The sequence below is a fragment of the Scyliorhinus canicula genome, chromosome 31 (genome assembly GCF_902713615.1).
Source record: "Scyliorhinus canicula chromosome 31, sScyCan1.1, whole genome shotgun sequence".
Classification (NCBI taxonomy): domain Eukaryota; kingdom Metazoa; phylum Chordata; class Chondrichthyes; order Carcharhiniformes; family Scyliorhinidae; genus Scyliorhinus; species Scyliorhinus canicula.
Genome location: NC_052176.1, coordinates 11,438,462 through 11,462,650, shown reverse-complemented (window position 1 = coordinate 11,462,650; position 24,189 = coordinate 11,438,462). Strand labels below are relative to the sequence as shown.

The 24,189-nt window shown below is 47.8% G+C and overlaps 4 protein-coding genes across 4 annotated transcripts in view; 2 read left to right on the top strand and 2 right to left on the bottom strand.

Moving 5' to 3' along the window:
- LOC119958895 (histone H2B 1/2-like) overlaps positions 1 to 24,189 on the top strand; it is a 177,380-nt gene that overhangs the window by 141,350 nt on the left and 11,841 nt on the right. The gene's annotated exons all lie outside the window — the stretch shown is intronic.
- Positions 4,746 to 5,336, top strand: LOC119958912 (histone H4). Its single transcript, XM_038787438.1, has one exon. It carries the CDS (start codon positions 4,998 to 5,000, stop codon positions 5,307 to 5,309), a length of 312 nt encoding a protein of 103 aa, XP_038643366.1. The 5' UTR covers positions 4,746 to 4,997; the 3' UTR covers positions 5,310 to 5,336.
- On the bottom strand, positions 5,783 to 6,387 carry LOC119958888 (late histone H2A.L3-like). The gene has a single exon (XM_038787401.1). It carries the CDS (start codon positions 6,267 to 6,269, stop codon positions 5,832 to 5,834), a length of 438 nt encoding a protein of 145 aa, XP_038643329.1. The 5' UTR covers positions 6,270 to 6,387; the 3' UTR covers positions 5,783 to 5,831.
- LOC119958899 (late histone H2B.L4-like) lies at positions 6,435 to 23,158 on the bottom strand. The gene is made up of 3 exons (XM_038787423.1): positions 22,941 to 23,158; positions 22,686 to 22,756; positions 6,435 to 7,772 (listed from the first exon to the last, which is right to left on the bottom strand). The coding sequence occupies exon 3, from the start codon at positions 7,698 to 7,700 to the stop codon at positions 7,314 to 7,316; it is 387 nt and encodes a 128-aa protein (XP_038643351.1). The 5' UTR covers positions 7,701 to 7,772; positions 22,686 to 22,756; positions 22,941 to 23,158; the 3' UTR covers positions 6,435 to 7,313.

The window sequence follows — 24,189 nt, the reverse complement described above, 5'->3', positions numbered from 1 at the left end:
TACCAGCCGCTCTTTAGTATTAATCACACAGAACGAGGGGGTTTACATGGTTACCAGCCGCTCTTTAGTGTGAATCACACAGACCGGAAGGTTTTACTCAAGTTACCAGCCACTCTTTAATCTCAGCCTCACAGATCTGAGGGTTTTACAATTAGCAGCCACTCTTTTGTGTTAATCACACAGACCGGGTTTGTTTACACAGTTACCAGCCCCTCTTTAGTGTTAATCACAGAAACCATAAGGCACAGGAGCTGAATTAGGCCACACGGCCCATCGAGTCTGCTCCACCATTCAATCATGGCTGATATTTTCTCATTCCCATTCTCCAGCCTTCCACCCATTACCCCTGAGCCCCTTATTAATCAAGAACCTATCTATCTTGGTCTTAAAGACACTCAGTGATTTGGCCTCCACAGATTCACCACCCTCTGGCTGAAGAGATTCCTCCTCATCTCTGTTTTAAATTGATAGTCTGAGATGGTGTCCTCTGGTTCTAGTTTTTCCTACAAGTGGAAACATCCTCTCCATGTCCACTCTATCCAGGCCTCGCAGCATCCTGTAAGTTTCAAAAAGATCCCCCCTCGTCCTTCTAAACTCCAACGAGTATAGACCCAGAGTTCCCAAACGTTCTTCATACAAGTTCTTCATTCCAGGGATCATTCTTGGGAACCTCCTCGGGGCGGGGCGGGGACAAAGTTACCAGCCCCTCTTTAGTGTTAAGCAGGGGCTGCTTTAGCACAGGGCTAAAGAGCTGGCTTTTGAAGCAGACCAAGGCAGTCCAGCAGCACGGTTCAATTCCCGTACCAGCTTCCCCGAACTGGTGCTGGAATGTGGCGAATGGAGCTATTCACAGTGACTTCATTTGAAGCCTACTTGTGACATTAAGCAATTTACATTTTCATTCATCACGCGGAAGGAGGCCATTCGGCCCACTAAGTCTGCATCGACACACTTTAGCCTTCACTTCAAACTTATCCCCTTAACCCAATTACTTCTCCCAAAACTTTTTGAGCACTGAGGGCAATTTAGCATGGCCAATCCACGTACGTTGCCCGTCTTTGGACTGTGGGAGGAAACCAGAGCACCCGGAGAAAACCCATGCAGACACGGGGAGAATCTGCAGACTCTGCACAGACAGTGACCCAGCGGGGAATCGAACCTGGGACCCTGGCGCTGTGCCTCAGTGTTTTACTCAATTACCAGCCCAGTTACTCAGTTACTAACCCTAACTAGCCCCTCTTTAGTGTTAATCACACATGATGTGGAGATGCCGTCGTTGGACTGGGGTGAGCACAGTAAGAAGTCTTACAACACCAGGTTAAAGTCCAACATGTTTGTTTCAAACACGAGCTTTCGGAGCACTGCTCCTTCCTCAGGTGAAAGGAGAGGTATGTTCCAGAAACATTCATATAGACAAAGTCAGAGATGCTGGACAATGCTTGGAATGTGAGCATTTGCAGGTAATCAAATCATTACAGATCCAGAAATAGGGGGTGATCCCAGGTTAAAGAGGTGTGAATTGTCTCAAGCCAGGACAGCTGGTAGGATTTTGCAAGTCCAGGCCAGATGGTGGGGGGTGAATGTAATGCGACATGAATCCAAGATCCCGGTTGAGGCCGCACTCATGTGTGCGGAACTTAGCTATAAGTTTTTGCTCGGCAATTCTACGTTGTCGCGTGTCCTGAAGACTGCCTTGGGGAATGCTTACCCAGAGATCAGCGGCTGAATGACCTTGACTGCTGAAGTGTTCCCTGACTGGAAGGGAACATTCCTGCCTGGTGATTGTCGCACGATGCCCATTCATTCTTTGTCGCAGTGGTCTCGCCAATGTACCACGCTTCGGGACATCCTTTCCTGCAGCGTATGAGGTAGATTACATTGGTTGAGTCGCACGAGTATGTGCCGCGTACCTTGTGGGTGGTGTTACCATATGTAATGGTGCTATCCATGGCGATGATCTGGCATGTCTTGCAGAGATTGCCCTGGCAGGGTTGTGTGGTGTCATGGTTGCTGTTCAGAAGGCTGGGTAATTTGCTGCAAACAATGGTTTGTTTGAGGTTGTGCGGTTGTTTGAAGGCAAGTAGTGGGGGTGTGGGGATGACCTTGGCAAGATGTTCATCTTCATTGATGATGTGGTGAAGGCTGCAAAGAAGATATCATTGTTTCTCCGGCCCAGGGATGTACTGGACGACAAAGGGTACTCTGTCAGTTGTGTCCTGTGTTTGTCTTCTGAGGAGGTCGGTGCGGTTTTTTGCTGTGGCGCGTTGGAACTGTCGATCGATGAGTTGAGCGCCATATCCCATTCATACCTCTCCATTCACCTGAGGAAGGAGCGGTGCTCCGAAAGCTCGTGTTTGAAACAAACCTGTTGTATGCTAATCACACAGAACGGGTTTCTTTTACACAGTTACCAGCCCCTCTTTAGTGTTAATCACCCAGACCGGGGGGTTTAATCATGGTTACCAGCCCCTCTTTAGTGTTAATCACACACACCAGGGGGTGAGTGGTTTACCCGGTTACCAGCCCCTCGGTGGACATTTGCTGGAAGAACTTACACAGTGGCCTTTCCCCATTGAGCCTTGATGCTGGGTACCCCAAACCTGAGTGCGTCCCTCAGCACGTAGTCCTGGACTTTGGAATGTGCCCATCTGCAACAATCAGTCAAGGACAATTCTTTACCCTGGAAGTTCAACAGGTTTCGGGCAGATCAAAGTGAGTTATACACAGAGTTTATGATCCTCCAGCAGCAGTTGATGTTTGTCTCAGTGTGTGTCCCTGGGAATAGCCTGGAGAGCACAGAGTCCTGTGTCACAGACCTGCTCGGGATTAACCTGGACAAATAACAATGCATCTCTCAAACAAATAACAATACAGCACAGGAGCAGTAACTTCGGCCCTCCAAACCTGTACAGGTCATGATACCAACCTTTGCCAAAACCCTCAGCACTTCCTTGCGCCATATCCCTCTATACCCATCCTATCCATGTGTTTGTCAAGATGACTTTTGACCGCCGTAATGTATCTGCTTCTACAACCTCCCCTGGCAACGCGGTCCTTGCTCTTCACCACTGTCTGCGTAAAATACCTGCCTCGCACATCCTCTGTGAGCTTTTCTCTGAGCGCCTTAAATCTATGCCCCCTGGTGACTGACCCCTCCACCCTGGGAAAGATTGCCTGCCCATTCACTCCATCCATGCCCCTCAGAATGTTGTCAGCCTTTATCAGATCACACCTCAAATTCTGAATTTCTAATGAAAACAGTCTGAGTCTATTCAGCCTCTCCATATAGCTCACACTTTTCAGACCAGGCAACAACCTGATAAATCTCCACTGCATCCTCTCCAAAGACTCCACATCCTTCTGGTAGTGTGGTGACCTGAATTGTGCACAATATTCCAAGTGCGTCCTTAACAAGGTTCTATACAGCTGTAGCATGACTTGTCAGTTTTTATAGTTGATGCTCCATCCAATGAAAGCAGGCATTCCGTATGTTTTCTTGACTACCTTGTACACTTCTGTTGCCACCTTCAAGGATCTGTGGACCTGCGAGTCAGAACTCTCCGACTTTCTACATTCCTCAGTTTTGCCATTTACGATATATTTCCCCTCGATGTTAAACCGACCAAAATGCATTCCCTCCCATTGGTCCAGATTAAACTACATTTGCCATTTCTATGCCCAAGTCTCCAACCTATGTTTGTCCTGCTGTATCCTCTGACAATCCTCAACACTATCTGCCACTCCACCAACCTTGGTGTCATCCACAAACTTTCTCTCTTCAGACATTCTTTGGAAAGGCACATTCCACATGGAGGTGAGTAACCACATGGAGCAGCCAGTTTGAGGGCAGTGTGAGACGGTGTTGAGACTTTGTGTGCATGAAGGATATGACAGGGAGGGCCCTTCTCACCACCATCCAAGCTGGGTCTTGCTGCTTGTTTGAAAGTTCTGGTGATGAGATGATCTGCCAGATGCCTCTGACAGTCTGCACAGGGGAACCATCTGACATGATCCACCATCTCCTTATCCCCAAGGGAATTGAAGACATTACGTGCAGACTACTGCTTGATTGCCTTGTGTCCAAAGCTGTTTTTCTTGAACAAATGTTTCCTTGAGGGACAGGTGTTATGACACGGTCCTAGGACCAGAGCATCCAGCGGCAATGAAGCCAGATCCATCCTTCGTAACACCCGGGACAGATAGAACCTCAGTACGTAGTGACACTTGGTGTTTGTGTACTGGGGGCCCACGCACAGCTTGATGTAGCCACACACACAGGTGGACAGCAAGGTGAGGACGGCCTTGGGTATGTTTGTCCCTCCCTTATCCAGAGATCTGTATATGCTGTCCCTTCTGTTTGTATATTTTGTATATGGGTCCCTGTGATCTCCAGATGAACTTGATGATGGCTCGGGTGACTGCTGCGCACAGGACTGGGAAATGGGCCAGACCTGCACCACGTCCAGCAACACCGAGATCTTTCCCATATAATTACTACAGTGCAGAAGGAGGCCATTCAGTCCATCGAGTCCACAGCGACTCTCTGAAAGAGTAAGTCTACCCAGGCCCACTCGCTCGCAACTCCATCCAACATGCACATCCTTAGACACAAAGGGTTAATTTAGCACAGCCAATCCACCTAACCTGCGAATCTTTACTGTGTGAGGAAACCCACAGAGACACAGAATGTCAGGGTCAGAGTGAACCCGGGTCCCTGGCGCTGTGAGGCAGCAGTGCTGAGCACTGTGCAGCCCATCATGTTGCTGATTGTCGGTGTTGTTCAGCGCGCTCTGTTCACTTCTGTTTGGAATATAAAATGTGGGTTGGAGCAGGCAGGAGGCGGAGCTGGATGGTCAAAGACATTTCACTGCTCTGTCTGTCACTCAGTCTGCTCCCCGCCTCTCTCTCTTTCTCAGTCAGGTCGGGGCGGGCTGTATAATAAAGGAAAGTGCAGCAGCTCGTCTCTCATTCAGCAGCCATTTGACTGAAGAAGCATCATGTCTGGCAGAGGGAAAGGAGGCAAAGGACTGGGCAAAGGCGGAGCAAAGCGGCACCGCAAAGTGCTTCGTGATAACATCCAGGGCATCACCAAACCAGCAATCCGCCGCCTGGCTCGCCGTGGCGGGGTCAAGCGCATCTCGGGTTTGATCTATGAGGAGACTCGCGGGGTGCTGAAGGTTTTCCTGGAGAATGTGATCAGGGACGCCGTCACCTACACTGAACACGCCAAGCGCAAGACGGTCACCGCCATGGATGTGGTTTACGCTCTCAAACGCCAGGGCCGCACTCTCTATGGATTCGGCGGCTGAGAAACTCCATTTAGCAATGTAACAAAACCCAAAGGCTCTTTTAAGAGCCGCCCAAATTCTCACATTGAGAGCACTGACCTTAGAATGGCAGCAGAATATCGCATGGAGCTGGTTTCGCGATTTTGAGGCAAAATTTCGCATTATAATAGGAAATGTTTCCTGTCATTGATTACTCTTTTCACGGCGATATGAACGTGCTGCAGAGTGAAACACAAAACCTTTCTCCGCAGTCAGCCCTGTAACCGCACAGTGAGCACTGACATTGTAATGAGAGCGGGAATGAATTCTGAAACCCCGCAGACCCATTGCACATAAATGGACAGTTTCAGAAAGCCAGCCCGCTAGAAACTGCCGCCCTCCGGTAAATACCAACACCGGGGAAAGCTCTCATTCCAGCCTGAAGCCTCAGGGAAATTCTCACAAACACGGCACTAAGCGGATTGAGAACAGGTCGCCCTTATTCAGATAAAGTGAGTGGCTCTGAAAAGAGCCTTTGGGTTATTAGATTAAAGAATGGTCGCTTCACTTCTTGCCGCTGGCGGCGCTGGTTTTCTTGGGCAGCAGCACGGCCTGGATATTAGGCAGCACCCCGCCCTGAGCGATGGTCACCCCTCCCAGCAGCTTGTTGAGCTCCTCGTCGTTGCGGACGGCCAGCTGCAGGTGTCTGGGGATGATGCGGGTCTTCTTGTTGTCCCGGGCCGCGTTGCCGGCCAGCTCGAGGATTTCAGCGGTCAGATACTCGAGCACAGCAGCCAGATAGACCGGGGCTCCGGCACCCACACGCTGGGCATAGTTACCCTTTCTCAGGTGCCTGTGAACACGGCCCACCGGGAACTGCAGTCCAGCCCGGGAGGAGCGAGACTTGGCCTTGGCCCGAGCTTTACCGCCGGTCTTTCCTCTTCCAGACATTGTCACAATCTCACAAACACTTTCACACAGAATGAGGAAAACCGCCCACATTCACTTCTCTTATAGCTTCAGGAGGAATGGCGGTGCACACATTGCTGATTGGTTATCTCAACAACATTGTGGAGCCGGCTACAAAGTGACCAATCAGATATCTGTTTGAAGCACCAATCAGGAGAATCCCACGGTGCTGAGGGCGGAAAGTTTGGGCGCCAAATGTTCAGATTCCAACCGAATATTTATTTCAAATCTTAAATGGGCTCGAAAATATAAAACAGATAAAATTGAATAAAAAATGTGACTAAATGATTTGAGTATAAGATTGTTGGATTCTCTCTCTTTCCCGCGTCTAGTTTCCCATTATCTGTCAGTTTCTGATTTTGTCTCTGTAACTGACAACAAACCCAAAATAAATTAAACCAAAATAATGCGGAGGCTGCAAATGTGAATTAAAGAGAAAATGCTGGATCAACTCAGCGTGTCTGGTATCATCTGTGGAGAGAAACGTTTAGGATCTGTAGAAGGGGAACTGACTCCACAGGTTTAATCTGGCTGTTGTTTAAAATGCTCTCAGCCGCCGACAGTGTCTAATTCACAGCCATCTGCAAACATAATAACATTTATTCATATTGTAGACTGCTGCCGCTTTCTCAGTGTTAAAAGTGGAGTGAGCAGTTTGGAGCTAGTGTCAGTATTGAAATGGAGTTTACCCACACCACCGGGGTGCTCTCGATCATTGAGTGTGAACATGAACATAAATGGAAAGGGAGTAATTTGTAAGGCTGAACACAAATGCTACGGGAGGTATTGGAGTTCTATTCTCTCTCCAAATCCAGCGACAGCAGCCGAGTATGAAGCGGTCACCGAGCATCACTAAATGATGGGATTTTATAAACAACATACAGAGATCGACATGACGATAACTCGGCATTATACAGGATGTTGTTGTAGTGAAACACTATTAAAACGGATCTGGATATTCATAATAGAAATAAACCGATAATTTAAAGTATGATGGTTTGGCTGCTTTACAGAAGTTGTGGGTGGCTCTTAAAAGAGCCGTTGTGTTTGGGGTGGTTTTCAGTCCATTGTGCAGTTTTACTTGGAGCTGGTGTACTTGGTGACCGCCTTTGTCCCTTCCGACACGGCGTGCTTGGCCAGTTCCCCGGGCAGCAGCAGGCGCACGGCGGTCTGGATCTCCCGGGAGCTGATGGTGTGGCGCTTGTTGTAATGGGCCAGGCGGGAAGCCTCACCCGCGATACGCTCGAAAATATCGCTGACGAACGAGTTCATGATGCTCATGGCCTTGGAGGAGATGCCGGTGTCGGGGTGAACCTGCTTCATCACTTTGTAGATGTAGATGGAGTAACTCTCCTTCCTCGACCTTCGCCGCTTCTTGCCGCCCTTTACTGCCGGTTTCTTAATGACTTTCTTGGCTCCCTTCTTGGCAGCTGGTTTCGATGTTTGTTTCTTCTCGTCAGCCATCTTCAGTTTCACCCAGAAATAAAGCAAACCCCTTCCGAGCGCTGCTTAAATAGACAGAGCCTCACATCTATGCTAATGAGGAATGGGGAAAGGAATGATTGTGATTGGACAATGTGAAAATGAGAACAGCCAGTTATGTTCTGTTTATTTTATTGGATATCTGAACAGACCAATCAGATTTAGGATTTTCCACCAATCAGTAACCTCCTTACGACAAACAGCAAATGCATTTCAGAAAGAATGTCTCCAGTCCAAGTTTGTCAGTGTGTGAGTTACTCACTCTGATACTGTGTGAGAGTGTGGGATTTACTCACTCTCTGATACAGTGTGAGTGTGGGATTTACTCACTCTCTGATACAGTGTGTGAGTGTGGGATTTACTCACTCTCTGATACAGTGTGTGAGTGTGGTATTTACTCACTCTCTGATACAGTGTGTGAGTGTGGGATTTACTCACTCTCTGATACAGTGTGTGAGTGTGGGATTTACTCACTCTCTGATACAGTGTGTGAGTGTGGGATTTACTGTCACTCTGATACAGTGTGTGAGTGTGGGATTTACTCACTCTGATACAGTGTGAGTGTGGGATTTACTCACTCTGATACACTGTGTGAGTGTGGGATTTACTGACACTCTGATACAGTGTGAGTGTCGGGGTGAACCGGCTTTCTAATCTGTGATTGGAGATATTAATCTAGTATTCCATTTCTACTAGCTTCATGTCAATTTTATTTTGCGTGCCATTATTTGGTGACTATCTTATTCTATTTTTGTCATATTCGTACCGTAGTAAATGCTGGCTGCACTTTGAATTTGTCAATTTATTATGTGTGAATTTGGTTTACCTGTATTTTCAATGTAGAAGGAAACACATTACACTTTATCTGTAATTTTTGGACAGTGAATGGGATCACTGCAAACCCATTACAGTCTCATATGAGTTTGTTTTGCTCATTTACTATTGAGCTGACAGTTTCCAGTTTGTGAATCAGTATTTTCTGCTGTACAGCTGTCTCATTGTCTATTTTCTCTCCACAGGTTAGTTCTGCCATGGATGGAAAGTCGTTTTTCTCCTGTGCCTGTTAAATACGGGAAGTGAATGTGTATTAAGGGCAGCACGGTAGCATTGTGGAGAGCACAATCGCTTCACAGCTCCCGGGTTTCAGGTTCGATTCCCGGCTTGGGTCACTGTCTGTGCGGAGTCTGCACATCCTCCCCGTGCGTGTGTGTGGGTTTCCTCCGGGTGCCCCGGTTTCCTCCCACAGTCCAAAGACGTGCAGGTTAGGGGATTGGCCATGCTAAATTGTCCTTAGTGTCCAAAATTGCCCTTAATGTTGGGTGGGGTTACTGGGTTATGGGGATAGGGTGGAGGTGTGGACCTTGGGTAGGATGCTCTTTCCAGGAGCCGGTGCAGACTCGATGGGCCGAATAGCCTCCTTCGGCACTGTAAATTCTAAGTCTCTGTCAGTTTCCTTTATGTAACAATGCGTTTTAATCTTCACTTGTCTGTTCCCAATGTCAGAATGTTGGTTCTGTGCTGCATGTGTCAGTTACTGCAACACAATGGAGGTTTACTTGATGCCTGTTCTTTACTCTGCTAATTGGATGTGGAATTTACTCTGAATATTTCAGTCACGGGAATGTGGATGTTGTGATAACTCAGTATCTGCATCTGTTTTTGAATGTTTGTTTTATTTACCCTATCAGTTATTGGGATGCAACTGTGGGGTTTTTGTGTGTTTGCATGTTTATTGTTGGTGTGTTCTTTGTTGTGCCCTTGTTCTATCGATGTAGCTTCGGCAGACAGGCTACGAGGGTGAAAGAAGGCAGTCCACAGCCACCTTAAACACAGCTATTAGGAAGGTACTTTTTGATAATGCCCACATTCAAACATATATACTAAAACCAATAGTGGTCTGTATATGAAATATGTTTATCCAGTATCGGTTCACCACTGGGCCACAATGTCAGTATCCAAGTCATTCTGCATCTATTATTCGCTGCAAATGAATTGTTCTGGTTTTTGTTTTCGATTCACCATTCTCTGATTCAGAATGTGCGTTTTGCACTAATCCATAATCCCCTACATTCCTGTCTGGATCTGTCATTTTCTGGAATCTCGATATGGATATGATTCTTTGTAAGACTGTCTCTGAAAGCAATGCAACCATGTGACTCATACTGCAAATTCTTGTTTCCTCAGGTGCACTGGAGTGAAATTTCTCACATAACTGTCAATATCAGTCCAAAGATGCGCAGGTTGGGTGGATTGGCCATGATAAATTGCCCTTGGTGTCCAAACTTCCATGATAAAACTAGGACAAAAGTTCGGCACAACATCTTGGGCCAAAGGGGCTGTTCTGTGCTGTATTTCTCTCTCTCTATCATATGTTTTTTTTTCTTTGTGAATATGTAATTGATTCTTTACCTGACAATCTGCGAGAGTATAGGATTGACTGTTAATTGTAAAGCTGGTGCTTTAATGTTAATGTGATTAATTCTGTGTTTAAATTAAAGTTTGTTTTAATATATTGGTCAGTGTCATCACTCCTGGGGACAAATTTCCTTTCCTCACAGTTTTACAAATTGAAAAAAATGTTTGCAGTTTGTTGTCCGGTGTCCTAACAAAAGTTGGGGTGTGATCCGATACACTAACAACAGCTCATTGTGAGGATGCCACGGAAAGTGAGTGTGAGTTTGACATTTCATCAGCAGTCTTCATTCTTTGTCAAATATCTCTGTGCCGGATTTATCCTGTATGTATCAGTCTCCGGTACAGTATGTCATTACTGTTTTCCTTCTTGACCTGTCACAGATGGTACGGTGCAGGAAAGTAGGATTTTCACAGCAACATCCTCTCTGATACCTATATCTTTTAAGAAAGTTGATTGTCGTTCTTCTAACTACAATTGTATTAGGTCTAACTTCCCATGAGTCAGCCGAGTCTGTATATGTCACTGTCTATTGTACTCTGTTTCCCAGAGTTTCTGATACATAGATTCTGGGTTTGTGCTGCAACCTTATGTTTCTGCAAAGGGTAGATATTAATCTCTATTTCTTTAAATAGATGAATGGAAGCATGTTTATACTCATAAAGCTGCCAGTATGTGGTATATCTGTCCCGCTTTTCACTGAGAATGTCCACTGCTGCCATGTGAGTGTTGTTTTCACTCTGTATATTCCAGTGAATTGGAACATTGTGTTATATCGTGCATCTATCACAGTTTTCAGTGTGGCTCTATGTGTTAATATGTTCACCTCAATCTCTCATAGCTCAGTATCTTATTTTGTTTTATCTACTCATTTGAGTTCCTGAAAACATTAAAGTAAACTATTCCATCTTTTTAAATTTCTGATTCATTAAGACATAGTTTTCTCTACTCCTATCCATTCTGATGTGACAAAATTGAATATTTGTGCACTTTTCTGTCACAAGTATATGAATATATTGTCTGCGTCTTTTGGTTTCTGAAAAGTAATTGTCACGTTTTAAATTTATTACAAGTGTGTTTTTGGTAAGCGAATGTGGATTATGATCTGCACCTCCTCTTTAAGGTATGTGATGTCACCTTCATGTTTATTCTGTACATTTGAGCTGTACATCGAGTTTATTCTGTACATTTGAGCTGTACATCGAGTTTATTCTGTACATTTGAGCTGTACATAGAGTTTATTCTGTACGTTTGAGCTGTACATCGGGTTTATTCTGTACATTGAGTTAATGTACAATTTTCAATTTACAAATTGAAAAAGATGTTTGCAGTTTCTTGTCCGGTATCCTAACAAATGTTGGGGTGTGGTCCGATACACAAACAACAGCTCATTGTGAGGTTGCCACTGGTAGTGAGAGTGAATTTGACATTTCATCAGCAGTTTTCATTCTTTGCCAAAATCTCTGTGCCAGATTTATCCTGTATGTATCAGTCCCTGGTACTTTGAGAATCAATGGGAATATTCCCCATTTCACTGTCATCACATATAGAGTGAAATCTCCGACAGAGCCCGTTTTGGGGGGACTGTGTGTGTGTGGGTGCAAGTGGCCCTTGCGCCCCAGGGGTCATTCAATCACCTTTGTAGCTGTGTGTTTGTCCCAATGAGATATTCAATTTGCAGTCATTGCCTGCAGCTTGTTTGTTATTACACTGTCACTCAGCCCCTCAAACTCACACTTTCTGCAAACTACCATTTCACTGATTCACTTCATTATCACCCATTTCCAATTTCAAAGTGAATTTGATTTATACAATCAACTGCTTTACTCACTGCCCTAATTTTGCACACACTCCTGGTTTAGCACATTCCTAGTTTTCTCACTCTCCTGGTTTCCACAGCCCCTGGTTTATACATTTGCCTGGTTTAACACACACCCCTGCTCACACACTCTGGTTCTTCACACACACGGCTATTTGTTATCATATCCGGGAATTAAATACTGTGCTGTTTTACACACTACCCCTGGTTCACTCGCTCCCCTGGTTCGCACGTTCCCTGCTTCGCTCGCTCCCCTGCTTCGTTCGCTCGCTCCCCTGCTTCGCTCGCTCCCCTGCTTCGCTCGCTCCCCTGCTTCGCTCGCTCCCCTGCTTCACTCGCTCCCCTGCTTCGCTCGCTCCCCTGCTTCGCTCACTCCCCTGGTTCGCTCACTCCCCTGCTTCGCTCGCTCCCCTGCTTCGCTCGCTCCCCTTGTTCACTCACTCTCCTGTAATAGAATTACATAAACTGGAAGTGTGTAAAGTCAGGGATGGGTGTACAACCAATGGATCGTGCAAAGCCATGGGTGCAAGTGTGTTAACAAGGAAAGTGTGAAAAAGTAAGTGATTGTGCAAGCTGGGTGTCTGTGAACCGGGATTGTGTAAAACCCTATGAAGTGTGTAAGCCGGGCAGTGTGCAAACCCAGTGATTGTACAATACATGTAAAATTTGAGGCTGTAATACCAGGTGTGTGTGTAAAACCAGGCGTATAAGAATGTTTAAGAGAGGATTGTGAAAACCCGACAATTACACAATATGAGTGTGTGTATTTGTTGAAATGGATAAAACCTGGGGAGTTAAAACCAGGAGTTTATAGAATTTGTGGTGAATGTGAACCAGGGGAGTGCTTATAAGCAGGAGAGTGTGGACAAGAAAAGCATATGTAAACTTGCAGAGTGTGTAAAAGCAGGGGAGTGTGTAAAGCCAAGCATAACAGAGGAGTGGGTAAACATGGGGAGTGTGTTAACTATTGGAAATGTGTAAACCAGGGTCGTGTGTGGAACAGGGGAGTGTATTGAGCAGATGAGTGGGTTAACCAGGATAATGTGTAAACCATAGGACTGTGTAAAACAAGGAGAGTGTGCAAAACAAGGGGAATATGGAAACCTGTGAATGTGTGAAATGAGGGGAATTTGGAAAATGAGTTATGAGTCTAAACAGAGGGGGGCTGAGTTCAGAGGGGGTAGCTCACACGTGGAGGCTCTCCACTACAATCAAAAACACCTTCAAGTGCAGCAATTGAAATATTTTGGAAAGTTCAGATCTTGGCATAAGGAGGCACTTACCAGAGTACAGGGGAAGAGAAAAAAAAGGTCTATTGGGTGAGCAACTAAAGAATTGTAAGTGAAGACACAGTGCCAGCATAGTGGGCGGCTCCTCCACTGGTGCCAGCAGTTCGGGCTGATCAAAGGAGAACTCCGTCTTTTTGGAGGTGTGTTTTGCCCCTCTTCTTGTCTCCTCCCGTGGGTCTTTACTTCTCTCTGTCTCGTGGGGTCTCTCTCCCCTTGGTCCCTTTTGTCTCTCTCTCTGTTTTCGTTCTTGTTTGAATTGTGGGCCTCTCTCCATTTCTCGGGGTTTTGTTCACCTTCTCTCTCTCCGGGGCTGGGGTGATTGACGACTGCATCGTGGGTGGTCTCCTGCGCAGGTCCCGGCACTTCGGGCTTCTCAGCCCGATCGGAGCAGAACTCCATTTTATTGTCTCCTCATTGGTTTTTTATTTTTAAACATGAGGAACTGAAATTGGGAAGGACACAGACTCTGAATTTATCAGGACATTGGGGCTGACCTGGCCATGTGCAGAGCTGGATTTAACAGGGCCAAAGCAGCGCTGTACGAAAGCGGCGTTCACTTAAGAATGTTATATCCAGCCAGGCCTGGGTCACATACCAGGGCAAAAAATATTGTTTTTAAGGCCCCAACTGAAGCAGATACGTTTGTCACAGACTGCGGGCTGGGGCCGTGACCACAGGAGAGGCGGAGGGGTCCAGGCGAAGAGCGGCAGCGCATTGGCAAACCAACAATTGGAGGGGGGAGGGGGAGAAAAGAACCTCACCCCCTCCTCCACCCCCCACAACACAACTGACTGACGAAGAGGCGGAAGATGCTGGCCCTATACGTGTAGACAAGGGCAAAAGGCGGAGGACCAAGTGTCGGGCATGATGTGGAAAGAACATACAGAAACCACAGAGATTGGGTGGGAGGACAGCGGGACAGTAACTCCCGGGAGGAGGGTCAGCACACTAGCAGGAGAGCTAACGCTGGGAACATGCAGCAGATGGAGGCCGCGGGGGGGGGGGGGGGGGGGGGGGGGCAGTGCCTGGCAGGGGGAGTGGGAACAAACAGCAGGGACGGAGAAGTATAGGGGAAAAATAGCTCAGGGAAAGGGGACAGAGGGGGAGGGGAAGGGAAAGGAGATGGGAGAGGGGGGAGGGGAAGGGAGAGGGGGGAGGGGAAGGGAATGGAGATGGGAGAGGGGGGAGGGGAAGGGAAAGGAGATGGGAGAGGGGGGACGGGAAGGGGAGGTGATGGGAAAAGGGAACTGGTAACCTGGAATGTCAAGGGACTCAAAGGCCCAGTGAAAAGATCCAGAGTTTTCACCCACCGAAGAAACATGAGAGCCGACATAGTCGTCCTCCAAGAGACACACCTGAGAGAACAGGACCGGCTGTGGCTAAGGAAGGGCTGGGTGGGACAGACTTACCATTCCTGCCATGGGACGAGGGCCTGGGGGGTAGTGATTCTGTTAAAGAACAGGACTATGTTTAAGGTGACGATGACGGTAACGGACCCAGGGGGATGGTACGTCATGGTTGGACGGCGCACCGGTAGTACTGTCAACGTGAACACTCTCAACTGGGACAACGCAAAATTCATTAACAAGACAAAGGCAGAAATCCCCTACATAGCGACACACCGACTGATCATGGTGGGGGGTGGGCGGGGACTTTAACTGTGTACAGGACACATGGACAGACAGCTCAAACCCCGGAACGGGGAAGACCTTGAACATGGCGAAGGAACCCGGTCACTTCATGGGGCAGATGGGGGCGGTGGGAGGTTCACCCACCCAGGGCAGCAGGATTTCTCCTTGTTCTCACCAGTCCACAACATATACTTGAGGAGTCACTTCTTTCTGGTTGGAAAATCGGTGCTCCCAGGGCTGGTCAAGGCGGAGTCTCCGTAATCGTAATCTCAGACCATGCTCCACATTATATGGATGTGAGGTTGGAGATGGGCAGTACCCAATGCCCCACATAGAGGTTGGGCGCTGCCCTACTGGCCAACATGGCTTTCAGCGAGAGGGTATCACAGGCCATAGCGGAGATTACGCCAAACAACCAAAATGGGGAGGTCTCAGCCTCCGTGTCTGGGAGGAGCTAAAGGCCGTGAGTGGAGGGAAACTATTGCCTTTAAAGCACAAAGGGAGAGAGGAGAGAGTGGCTAGGCAGCAGTCAGCCCCAACAATAGAGCTCTTGGCAGAGAGGGAAAAGCAACAAATGGACTTTGACCTGCTCTCCACGAGTAAAGCAATGCACCAACTCCACCAAGCACGGGGAACCCTATACAAACACGGGGACAAAGCCAGCCGCCTGTTGGCACACCAGCAGAGAAGGCCAGCTGAGCAGCCAACAGGAAGGCTGTGCAAATGTGGCACAACAGAGGCACACTAGAAACAGACCCAAACAAGGTTAACAAGACCTTTGAGGACTTTTACCGGGGACTGCACACCTCAGATCCCCCAACAGGGGAACATCGAACATCGAAAAATACTGCACAGAACAGGTCCTTCGGCCCACGATGTTGTGCCGAACCTTTGTCCTAGATTAATCATAGATTATCATAGAATTTACAGTGCAGAAGCAGGCCACTCGGCTCATTGAATCTGCACCAGATCTTGGAAAGAGCACCCTACCCGAGGTCAACACCTCCACCCTATCCCCATAACCCAGAAACCCCACCCAACACTGACGGCAATTTTGGACACTAAGGGCAATTTATCATGGCCAAGCCACCTAACCTGCACATCTTTGGACTGTGGGAGAAAACCGGATCGGCACCCGGAGGAAACCCACGCACACATGGGGTTGATGTGCAGACTCCGCACAGACAGTGACCCAAGGCGGAATCGAACCTGGGACCCTGGAGCTGTGAAGCAATTGTGCTCTCCACAATGCTACCGTGCTGCCCTTAAGAACAAATTAATCTACACTCCATTATTCTACCATAATCCATGTACATAATCAATAGCCGCTTGAAGGTCCCTAATGTTGCCGACTCAACTACTTCCACAGGCAGTGCATTGCATGCCCCCACTACTCTCTGGGTAAAGAACCTACCTCTGACATCCCCCCTATATCTTCCACCATTCACCTTAAATTTATGTACCCTTGTACCACCCGTTTGTTCCACCCGGGGAAAAGTCTCTGACTGCCTACTCTATCTATTCCCCTGATCATCTTATAAACCTCTATCAAGTTGCCCCTCATCCTTCTCCGTTCTAATGAGAAAAGGCCTAGCACCCTCAACCTTTCCTCGTAGGACCTACTCTCCATTCCAGGCAACATCCTGGTAAATCTCCTTTGCACCTTTTCCAAAGCTTCCACATCCTTCCTAAAATGAGGTGACCAGAACTGCACACAGTACACCACATGTGGCCGTACCAAGGTTTTGTACAGCTGCATCATCACCTCACGGCTCTTAAATTCAATTCCTCTGCCAATGAACGCTAGCACACCATAGGCCTTCTTCACAGCTCTATCCACTTGAGTGGCAACTTTCAAAGGTCTCTGAACATAGGGGTTGGTTTAGCTCACTGGGCTAAATCGCTGGCTTTAAAAGCACACCAAGGAGGCCAGCAGCACAGTTTGATTCCCGTACCAGCCGCCCCGGACAAGCGCCGGTATGTGGCGACTAGGGGCTTTTCACAGTAACTTCATTGAAGCCTACTTGTGACAATAAGCGATTTTCATTTTTCATTTCATTTCAACAGAGACCCCAAGATCTCTCTGCTCCTCAGCATTGCCAAGAACCCTACCGTAAAACCTGTATTCCGCATTCACATTTCTCCTTCCAAAATGGACAACCTCACACTTGTCAGGGTTACACTCCATCTACCACTTCTCAGCCCAGCTCTGCATCCTATCTATGTCTCTTTGCAGCCGACAACAGCCCTCCTCACTATCCACAACTCCACCAATCTTCATATCATCTTCAAATTTACTGACCCACCCTTCAACTCCCTCATCCAAGTCATTAATGAAAATCACAAACAGCAGAGGACCCAGAACTGATCCCTGCGGTACGCCACTGGTAACTGGGCTCCAGGCTGAATAATTCCCATCCACTACAAATCTCTGACCTATTGGTTTTCCAGTTCATTAACCAACTGGCAATATTTCCCACTATCCCATGACTCCTTACTTTCTGCATAAGCCTACCATGGGGAACCTTATCAAATGCCTTACTAAAATCAATGTACTCTACATCCATTGCTTTACATTCATCCACGTGCTTGGTCACCTCCTCAAAGAATTCAATAAGACTTGGAAGGCAAGACCTACCACTCAGAAATCCGTGCTGACTATCCCTAATCAAGAGGGTTTTTCCAGATGCTCATAAATCCTATCCCTCAGTACCCTTTCCATTACTTTGCCTACCACCGAAGTAAGACTAACTGGCCTGTAATTCCCAGTGTTATCCCTATTCCCTTTTTGAACAGAGGCACAACATTCGCCACTCTCCAATCCCCTGGTACCACCGCTGTTGACAGTGAGGATGATCACAATCTACTGCTACTGTCCTTGATCGGACCTACCCTCGCTCTAGTCATTCTCATATTTCTCACATATGTGTAAAAGGCCTTGGGGTTTCCCTTGATCCTACCCGCCAAAGATTTTTCATGCCCTCTCTGAGCTCTCCTAATACTTTCTTCAGTTCCCTCCTGGCTATCTTGTATCCCTCCAGCGCCCTGTCTGAACCTTGTTTCCTCAGCCTTGCACAAGTCTCTTTCTTCCTCTTAACAAGACATTCAACCTCTCGTCAAACATGGTTCCCTCACTTGACCATCTCTTCCCTGCCTGACAAGGATATACATATCAAAGACATGTAGTACCTGATCCTTGAACAAGTTCCACATTTCACTTGTGTCCTTCCCCGACAGCCTATTTTCCCAACGTATGCACTTCAATTCTTGTCTTACAGCATTGTATTTACCTTCCCCCAATTGTAAACCTTGTCCTGTTGCACGCACCTATCCATTACTGAAGTGAAATTCACAGAATTGTGGTCACAACCTACAAAATGTTTCTCCACTAACAAATCCATCACTTGCCCTGGTTCATTACCAAGTACCAAATCCAATATGGCCTCCCCTCTGGTCGGACAATCTACATACTGTGTTAGAAAAGCTTCCTGGACACACTGCACAAATACCACCCCATCCAAACTATTTGATCTAAAGAGTTTCCACTCAATGTTTGGGAAGTTGAAGTCACCCATGACTACTACCCTGTAACTTCTGCACCTTTCCAAAATCTGTTCCTCCACATCTCTGCTGCTATTGGGGGGGGCCTATAGAAAACTCCCAGACTGCTCCTTTCCTATTTCTTTTTTTAAAAATAAATTTAGAGTACACAATTATTTTTTCCAATTAAGGGGCAATTTAACGTGGCCAATCCACCTAACCTGCACATCTTTGGGTTGTTGTGGGGCGAAACCCACGCAGACACGGGGAGAATGTACAAACTCCTCACAGACCCAGTGCCAGGATTCAAACCCAGGTCCTCAGCGCCGTAGGCAGCGATGCTAACCACTGTGCCACCGTGCTGCCCACCTTTCCTATTTCTGACTTCAACTCATACTACCTCAGTAGGCAGATCCTACTCGAACTGCCTTTCTGCAGCTGTTATACTATCTCTAATTAACAATGCCACCCCCCCCCCCCAACCACCTCTTTTAACATCCACCCTAATCTTGTTTAAACATCTCTAACCAGGGACCTCCAACAACCATTTCTGCCCCTTTTCTATCCAAGTTTCCGTGATGGCCACCACATCCTAGTCCCAAGTACCGATCCATGACTTAACTTCGCCCACCTTATTCCTGATGCTTCTTGCGTTGAAGTATACACACTTCAACCCATCTCCGTGCCTGCAAGTACTCTCCTTTGTCAGTGTTACCTTCCCCACTGCGTCACTACATGCTTTGGTGAGTTGAATATCGGCTTCCTTAGTTGCTGGACTACAAATCTGTTTCCCATTCCCCTACCAAATTAGTTTAAACCCTCCCGAAGAGTACTAGAAAACCTCCCTCCCAGGATATTGGTGCCCCTCTGGTTCAGATGCAACCCGTCCTGCTTGTACAGGTCCCACCTTCCCCAGAATGCTCTCCAATTATCCAAATACCTGAAGCCCTCCCTCCTGCACCATTCCTGCAGCCAGGTGTGCAACTGCACTCTCTCCCTATTCCCAGCCTCACTATCACGTGGCATCGGCAACAAACCAGTGATGACAATTCTGTCTGTCCTGGCTTTTAACTTCCAGCCTAACTCCCTAAACTTGTTTATTACGTCAACACCCCTTTTCCTACCTACATCGTTTGTACCAATGTGCAGCATGACTTCTGGCTGCTCCCCCTCCCCCTTCAGGATCCTGAAGACACGATCCGACACATCCCTGGCCCTGGCACCCAGGAGGCAACATACCATCCGGGAGTCTCGCTCGCGACCACAGAATCTCCTATCTATTCCCCTAACCATTGAATCCCCTATTACTATTGCTTTTCTATCCCCCCCACTTCCCTTCTGAGCCCCAGAGCCAGACTCAGTGCCAGAGACCTGGCCGCTAGGGCCTTCCCCCAGTAGGTCATCCCCCCAACAGCATCCAAAATAGTATACTTGTTTTGCAGGGGAACGGCCACGAGGGAACCCAGCACTGTCTGCCCGTTTGTTTTCCTTCCCCTGACTGTAACCCAGCTACTCCTGTCCTGCACCTTGGGTGTGGTTACCTCCCTGTAACTCCCTATTACCCCCTCTGCCTCCTGGATGATCCGAAGTTCATCCAGCTCCAGCTCTAGTTCCCTATCACGGTCTCAGAGGAGCTGGAGTTGGGTGCACTTCCCGCAGGTATAGTCAGAGGGGACACCGGTGGTATCCCTCACCACCCACATCCTACAGGAGGAGTATGCAACTGCCCTAGCCTCCATCCCCTCTTACCTTACAGAATGTAGCTGCCCTGTGACCCAACTGGACCTCCACCCTCTGACTCTGCTCCCAGTCAGCTGCACTCTGTGAACTCCTGGCTCCCTTCTCGCTCTTTGAGGAAATGAAATGAAAGGAGCACCTTACTCCCCCAGTCACCAAACTCTCACTATAGCACTCAAATGCACCAAATGCAGCACTCCCTCAGTCACCAAACTCTCACTATAGCACTCAAATGCACCAAATTCAGCACTCCCTCAGCCACCAAACTCTCACTATAGCACTCAAATGCACCAGGTTCAGCACTCCCTCAGTCACCAAACTCTCACTATAGCACTCAAATGCACCAAATTCAGCACTCAGTGCAAACTCGGGGGACTCGTGGATGAAGCTATTCCTCGATGGACTGGACTTGCCAGTTCTGTGGGAGGACAGGAAACGGAGCCTGGGAGCACTGCTAGAACTGAGAGAGATCATGGAGAGTATAAGCTCCATGCAGGCCGAAAACAAGGTCCAGGGGAGTACATAAAGCAGGGGGACCTATGAAGCAGGGGAATGTATAAAGCATAGCAGTGCATAGAGCAGGGTGATGTGTAAACCAGGGGAGTGTATCAAGCAGGGGGTGTATTAAACAGCAGGATGTATGAGGCATGGGAGTGTATACAGCAGGGGGATGTGTGAACCAGGGGGATGTGTGAACCAGGGGGACGTATCAAGCAGGGGGACGTATCAAGCAGGGGGACGTATCAAGCAGGGGGACGTATCAAGCAGGGGGATGTATCAAGCAGGGGGACGTATCAAGCAGGGGGACGTATAAAGTATGGGAGTTTATACAGCAGGGGGATGTGTAAACAAGGGGACTGTGTAAACAAGGGGACTGTGTAAACAAGGGGACTGTGTAAACAAGGGTATTGTGTGAAGCAGGGGAGTGTGAGAAGCAGGGGTATTGTGTGAAGCAGGGGTATTGTGTGAAGCAGGGGTATTGTGTGAAGCAGGGGTATTGTGTGAAGCAGGGGAGTGTGTGAAGCAGGGGAGTGTGTGAAGCAGGGGAGTGTGTGTAATGCAGGGGAGTGTATGAAGCAGGGGAGTGTATGTAATGCAGGGGAGTGTATGAAGCAGGGGAGTGTATGAAGCAGGGGAGTGTGTGTAATGCAGGGGAGTGTATGAAGCAGGGGAGTGTATGAAGCAGGGGAGTGTGTGTAATGCAGGGGAGTGTATGAAGCAGGGGAGTGTGTGTAATGCAGGGGAGTGTATGAAGCAGGGGAGTGTATGAAGCAGGGGAGTGTATGAAGCAGGGGAGTGTGTGTAATGCAGGGGAGTGTGTGTAATGCAGAGGAGTGTGTGAAGCAGGGGAGTGTGTGTAATGCAGCGGAGTGTATGAAGCAGGGGAATGTGTAAACTAGGGGAATGTGTAAATTAGGGGATTTATCTCAACCAGGGGAGTGTATGGAACCAGGGAAAGATGCACAACAAGAGTGTGTGTAAATTGGGGAGTGTGTACATCAGTTAAGAGTTCAAAGCAGGCGAGTGTGTAACCAAGTCAGCATGCAAACCAGGGGAGTGTGAAAAAACAGTTTGTAACAGGGCATTGTGTGTATCGGGGGAGAGGTTCACAGCGCCACGGTCCAAGATTCGTTTCCCACTTGGTCGCTGCCTCTGCAGAGTCTGCACATTTTCCCCGTGTCTCCATGGGTTTCTCCACATGTTCCCGTTTCCGCCCAGAAGTCCCGAAAGACATGTTTGATATGTGAATTGGACATTCCCCCAATATTTTATTTTGGACTTGTCGCAGTACAAATTTAGAATTAAGTATGTATTTTTCAATGGGCTGTACAATCTGACTTTTTAGATGTGCCTAAGGTTCACAACTTGTGAGATTAAAGTGCTTCTAATACATTTTAATCCAACAAAGTTTCAAAAAAGTACAAATGGATACTTTCACATTGATTGCTCAATCTATAGCCTAATTAATACTTTCCTGATTAATTTACAGATGAAACGCTGTTATCAAAACAAGTTGATTCGACGTTCCATGATAGGGCAGCAAGGTAGCACAAGTGGATAGCACTGTGGCTTCACAGCACCAGGGTCCCAGGTTGGATTACCCGCTGGGACACTGTCTGTGTGGAGTCTGCATGTTCTCCCCGTTTTTGCGTTGGTTTCTTCTGGGTGCTCCGCTTAGCTCCCACAGTCCAAAGACATGAAGGTCAGGTGGATTGGCCATGATAAATTGCCCTTCGTGACCAAAAAAGATTAGGAGGGGTTATTGGGTTACGGGGATAGGGTGGGAGTGAGGGTTAAGTGGGATGGTGCAGACTTGATGGGCCAAATGACCTCTTTCTGCACTGCATGCTCGAAGTTCATGGACTAGGGGTGAATTGTGGAAAATTATCCCACCCGCCCTCTCGTGTATCACTGTTGGATTGGGCATGTTGATCTGGGACTTGAGCTCAATGTAAGTGTGGCTGCTTCTGTTCCCTGTGACGGTGGAGCTGATGTTGTGTCTGTGTCTCTGCAATGTTGGATTAATATTGTACTTACTGTCAGTTAGAAGGAGACGGCGGCACATTCATGTTGCTGAGGAATCATCATCTTGGAACTCATCTCTTCATCTGATGAACGAGGGGAAGAAAAAATATTTCTTGTAAATCAGGGTCAGATGAGGCAAATGATAAATTAAACAATTATTTCAACTGATAATTAGTAAAATAGAAAATACTGTGCAAATCCTGCCCCAGAATCAGACAATAAGCCAGGCCCAGAAAGAGCTCTCCCCCCCCCCCCCCCTCCCCTCACTCCAAGTCCCGGAACAAGATGGGGCTCCCGCTGCGCCTCTTGCAAACAGCCCCCGATTCTCCCTGAACTCCCCCCGAGTCAGTAATGATCTCTGAGCCTCTTTGCTCACACTCCCAAATGGATGTGCTGCTGCAATGAGAACGCTGTTTCCTCGCTGACCTGGGCCCTGACATTTCACTCAGTTTGAACAAAGCGTCTCCACACTGAGCAAATGGAGTGTGTGTGAGGGCGGGGCTGCGCATGCGCGCGTAATCTCAGTGACGACAGGCAGGGGGCGGGGCTACCCCGGGCATGCGCAGATCCGCGCAGCAATTCCGCATTGAGAATCAATGGGAATATTCCCCATTTCACTGTCATCACATTTGGAGCAAAACCTCCGACAGAGCCCGTGTTGGGGGGACTGTGTGTGTGGGTGCAAGTGGCTCTGCGCCCCAGGGCTCAACCAATCACCTTTGTAGCTGTGTGTTTGTCCCAATGAGATATTCAATTTGCAGCCATTGCCTGCAGCTTGTTTGTTATTACACTGCCATTCAGCCCCTCAAACTCACACTTTCTGCAAACTAACAATTCACCGACTGACTTCATTTTCCATAGAACTCGAGAATTACTGCAGGGCAGAAGGAGTTGGGTTACGGGTGGAAACGTGGGGTTGAGTAGGGTGATCATTGTTCGGCACAACATCGAGGGCCTATGTTCTATGCTTCGCCTGTGGGAGGAAGTCTGAGCACCCGGGGGGAACCCACACACGGGGAGAATGTCTTTGATTATGCATCTTCCACTGATTTTACACATTTCTCTGGTTAACACACTCCCCTCATTTATTATTGTCCCTGGTTTACACTCCCCACTAGTTTACACGTTCTCCTGGTTTACACGTTCCCTCTTTGAGTCCATCTTTATTTTTTAAATTCAGGCAAGAAACCTTTAGTGAAGAAAGCAGCAGCCAAGAAATCTCCCAAGAAAGCAGCACCCAAGAAACCCGCAGCCAAGAAATCTCCCAAGAAAGCAGCAGCCAAGAAGGCGGCAGCTCCCAAAAAGAGCGCGAAGAAAGCAGCCCCGAAGAAAAGTTCTGTGAAAAAGATCAAGGGCGGAATAAAGCAGACCCAATCGAGGGCCAAGCCCAAAGTGAAATCAGTAAAGGCTAAGAAACCAGCAAAGAAGTGAAAGAACGCGAGCAAATTGTAAACCTCTGAACCCAAAGGCTCTTCTCAGAGCCGCCCACATCTCTCCGGAAAGAGCTGATCCCCCG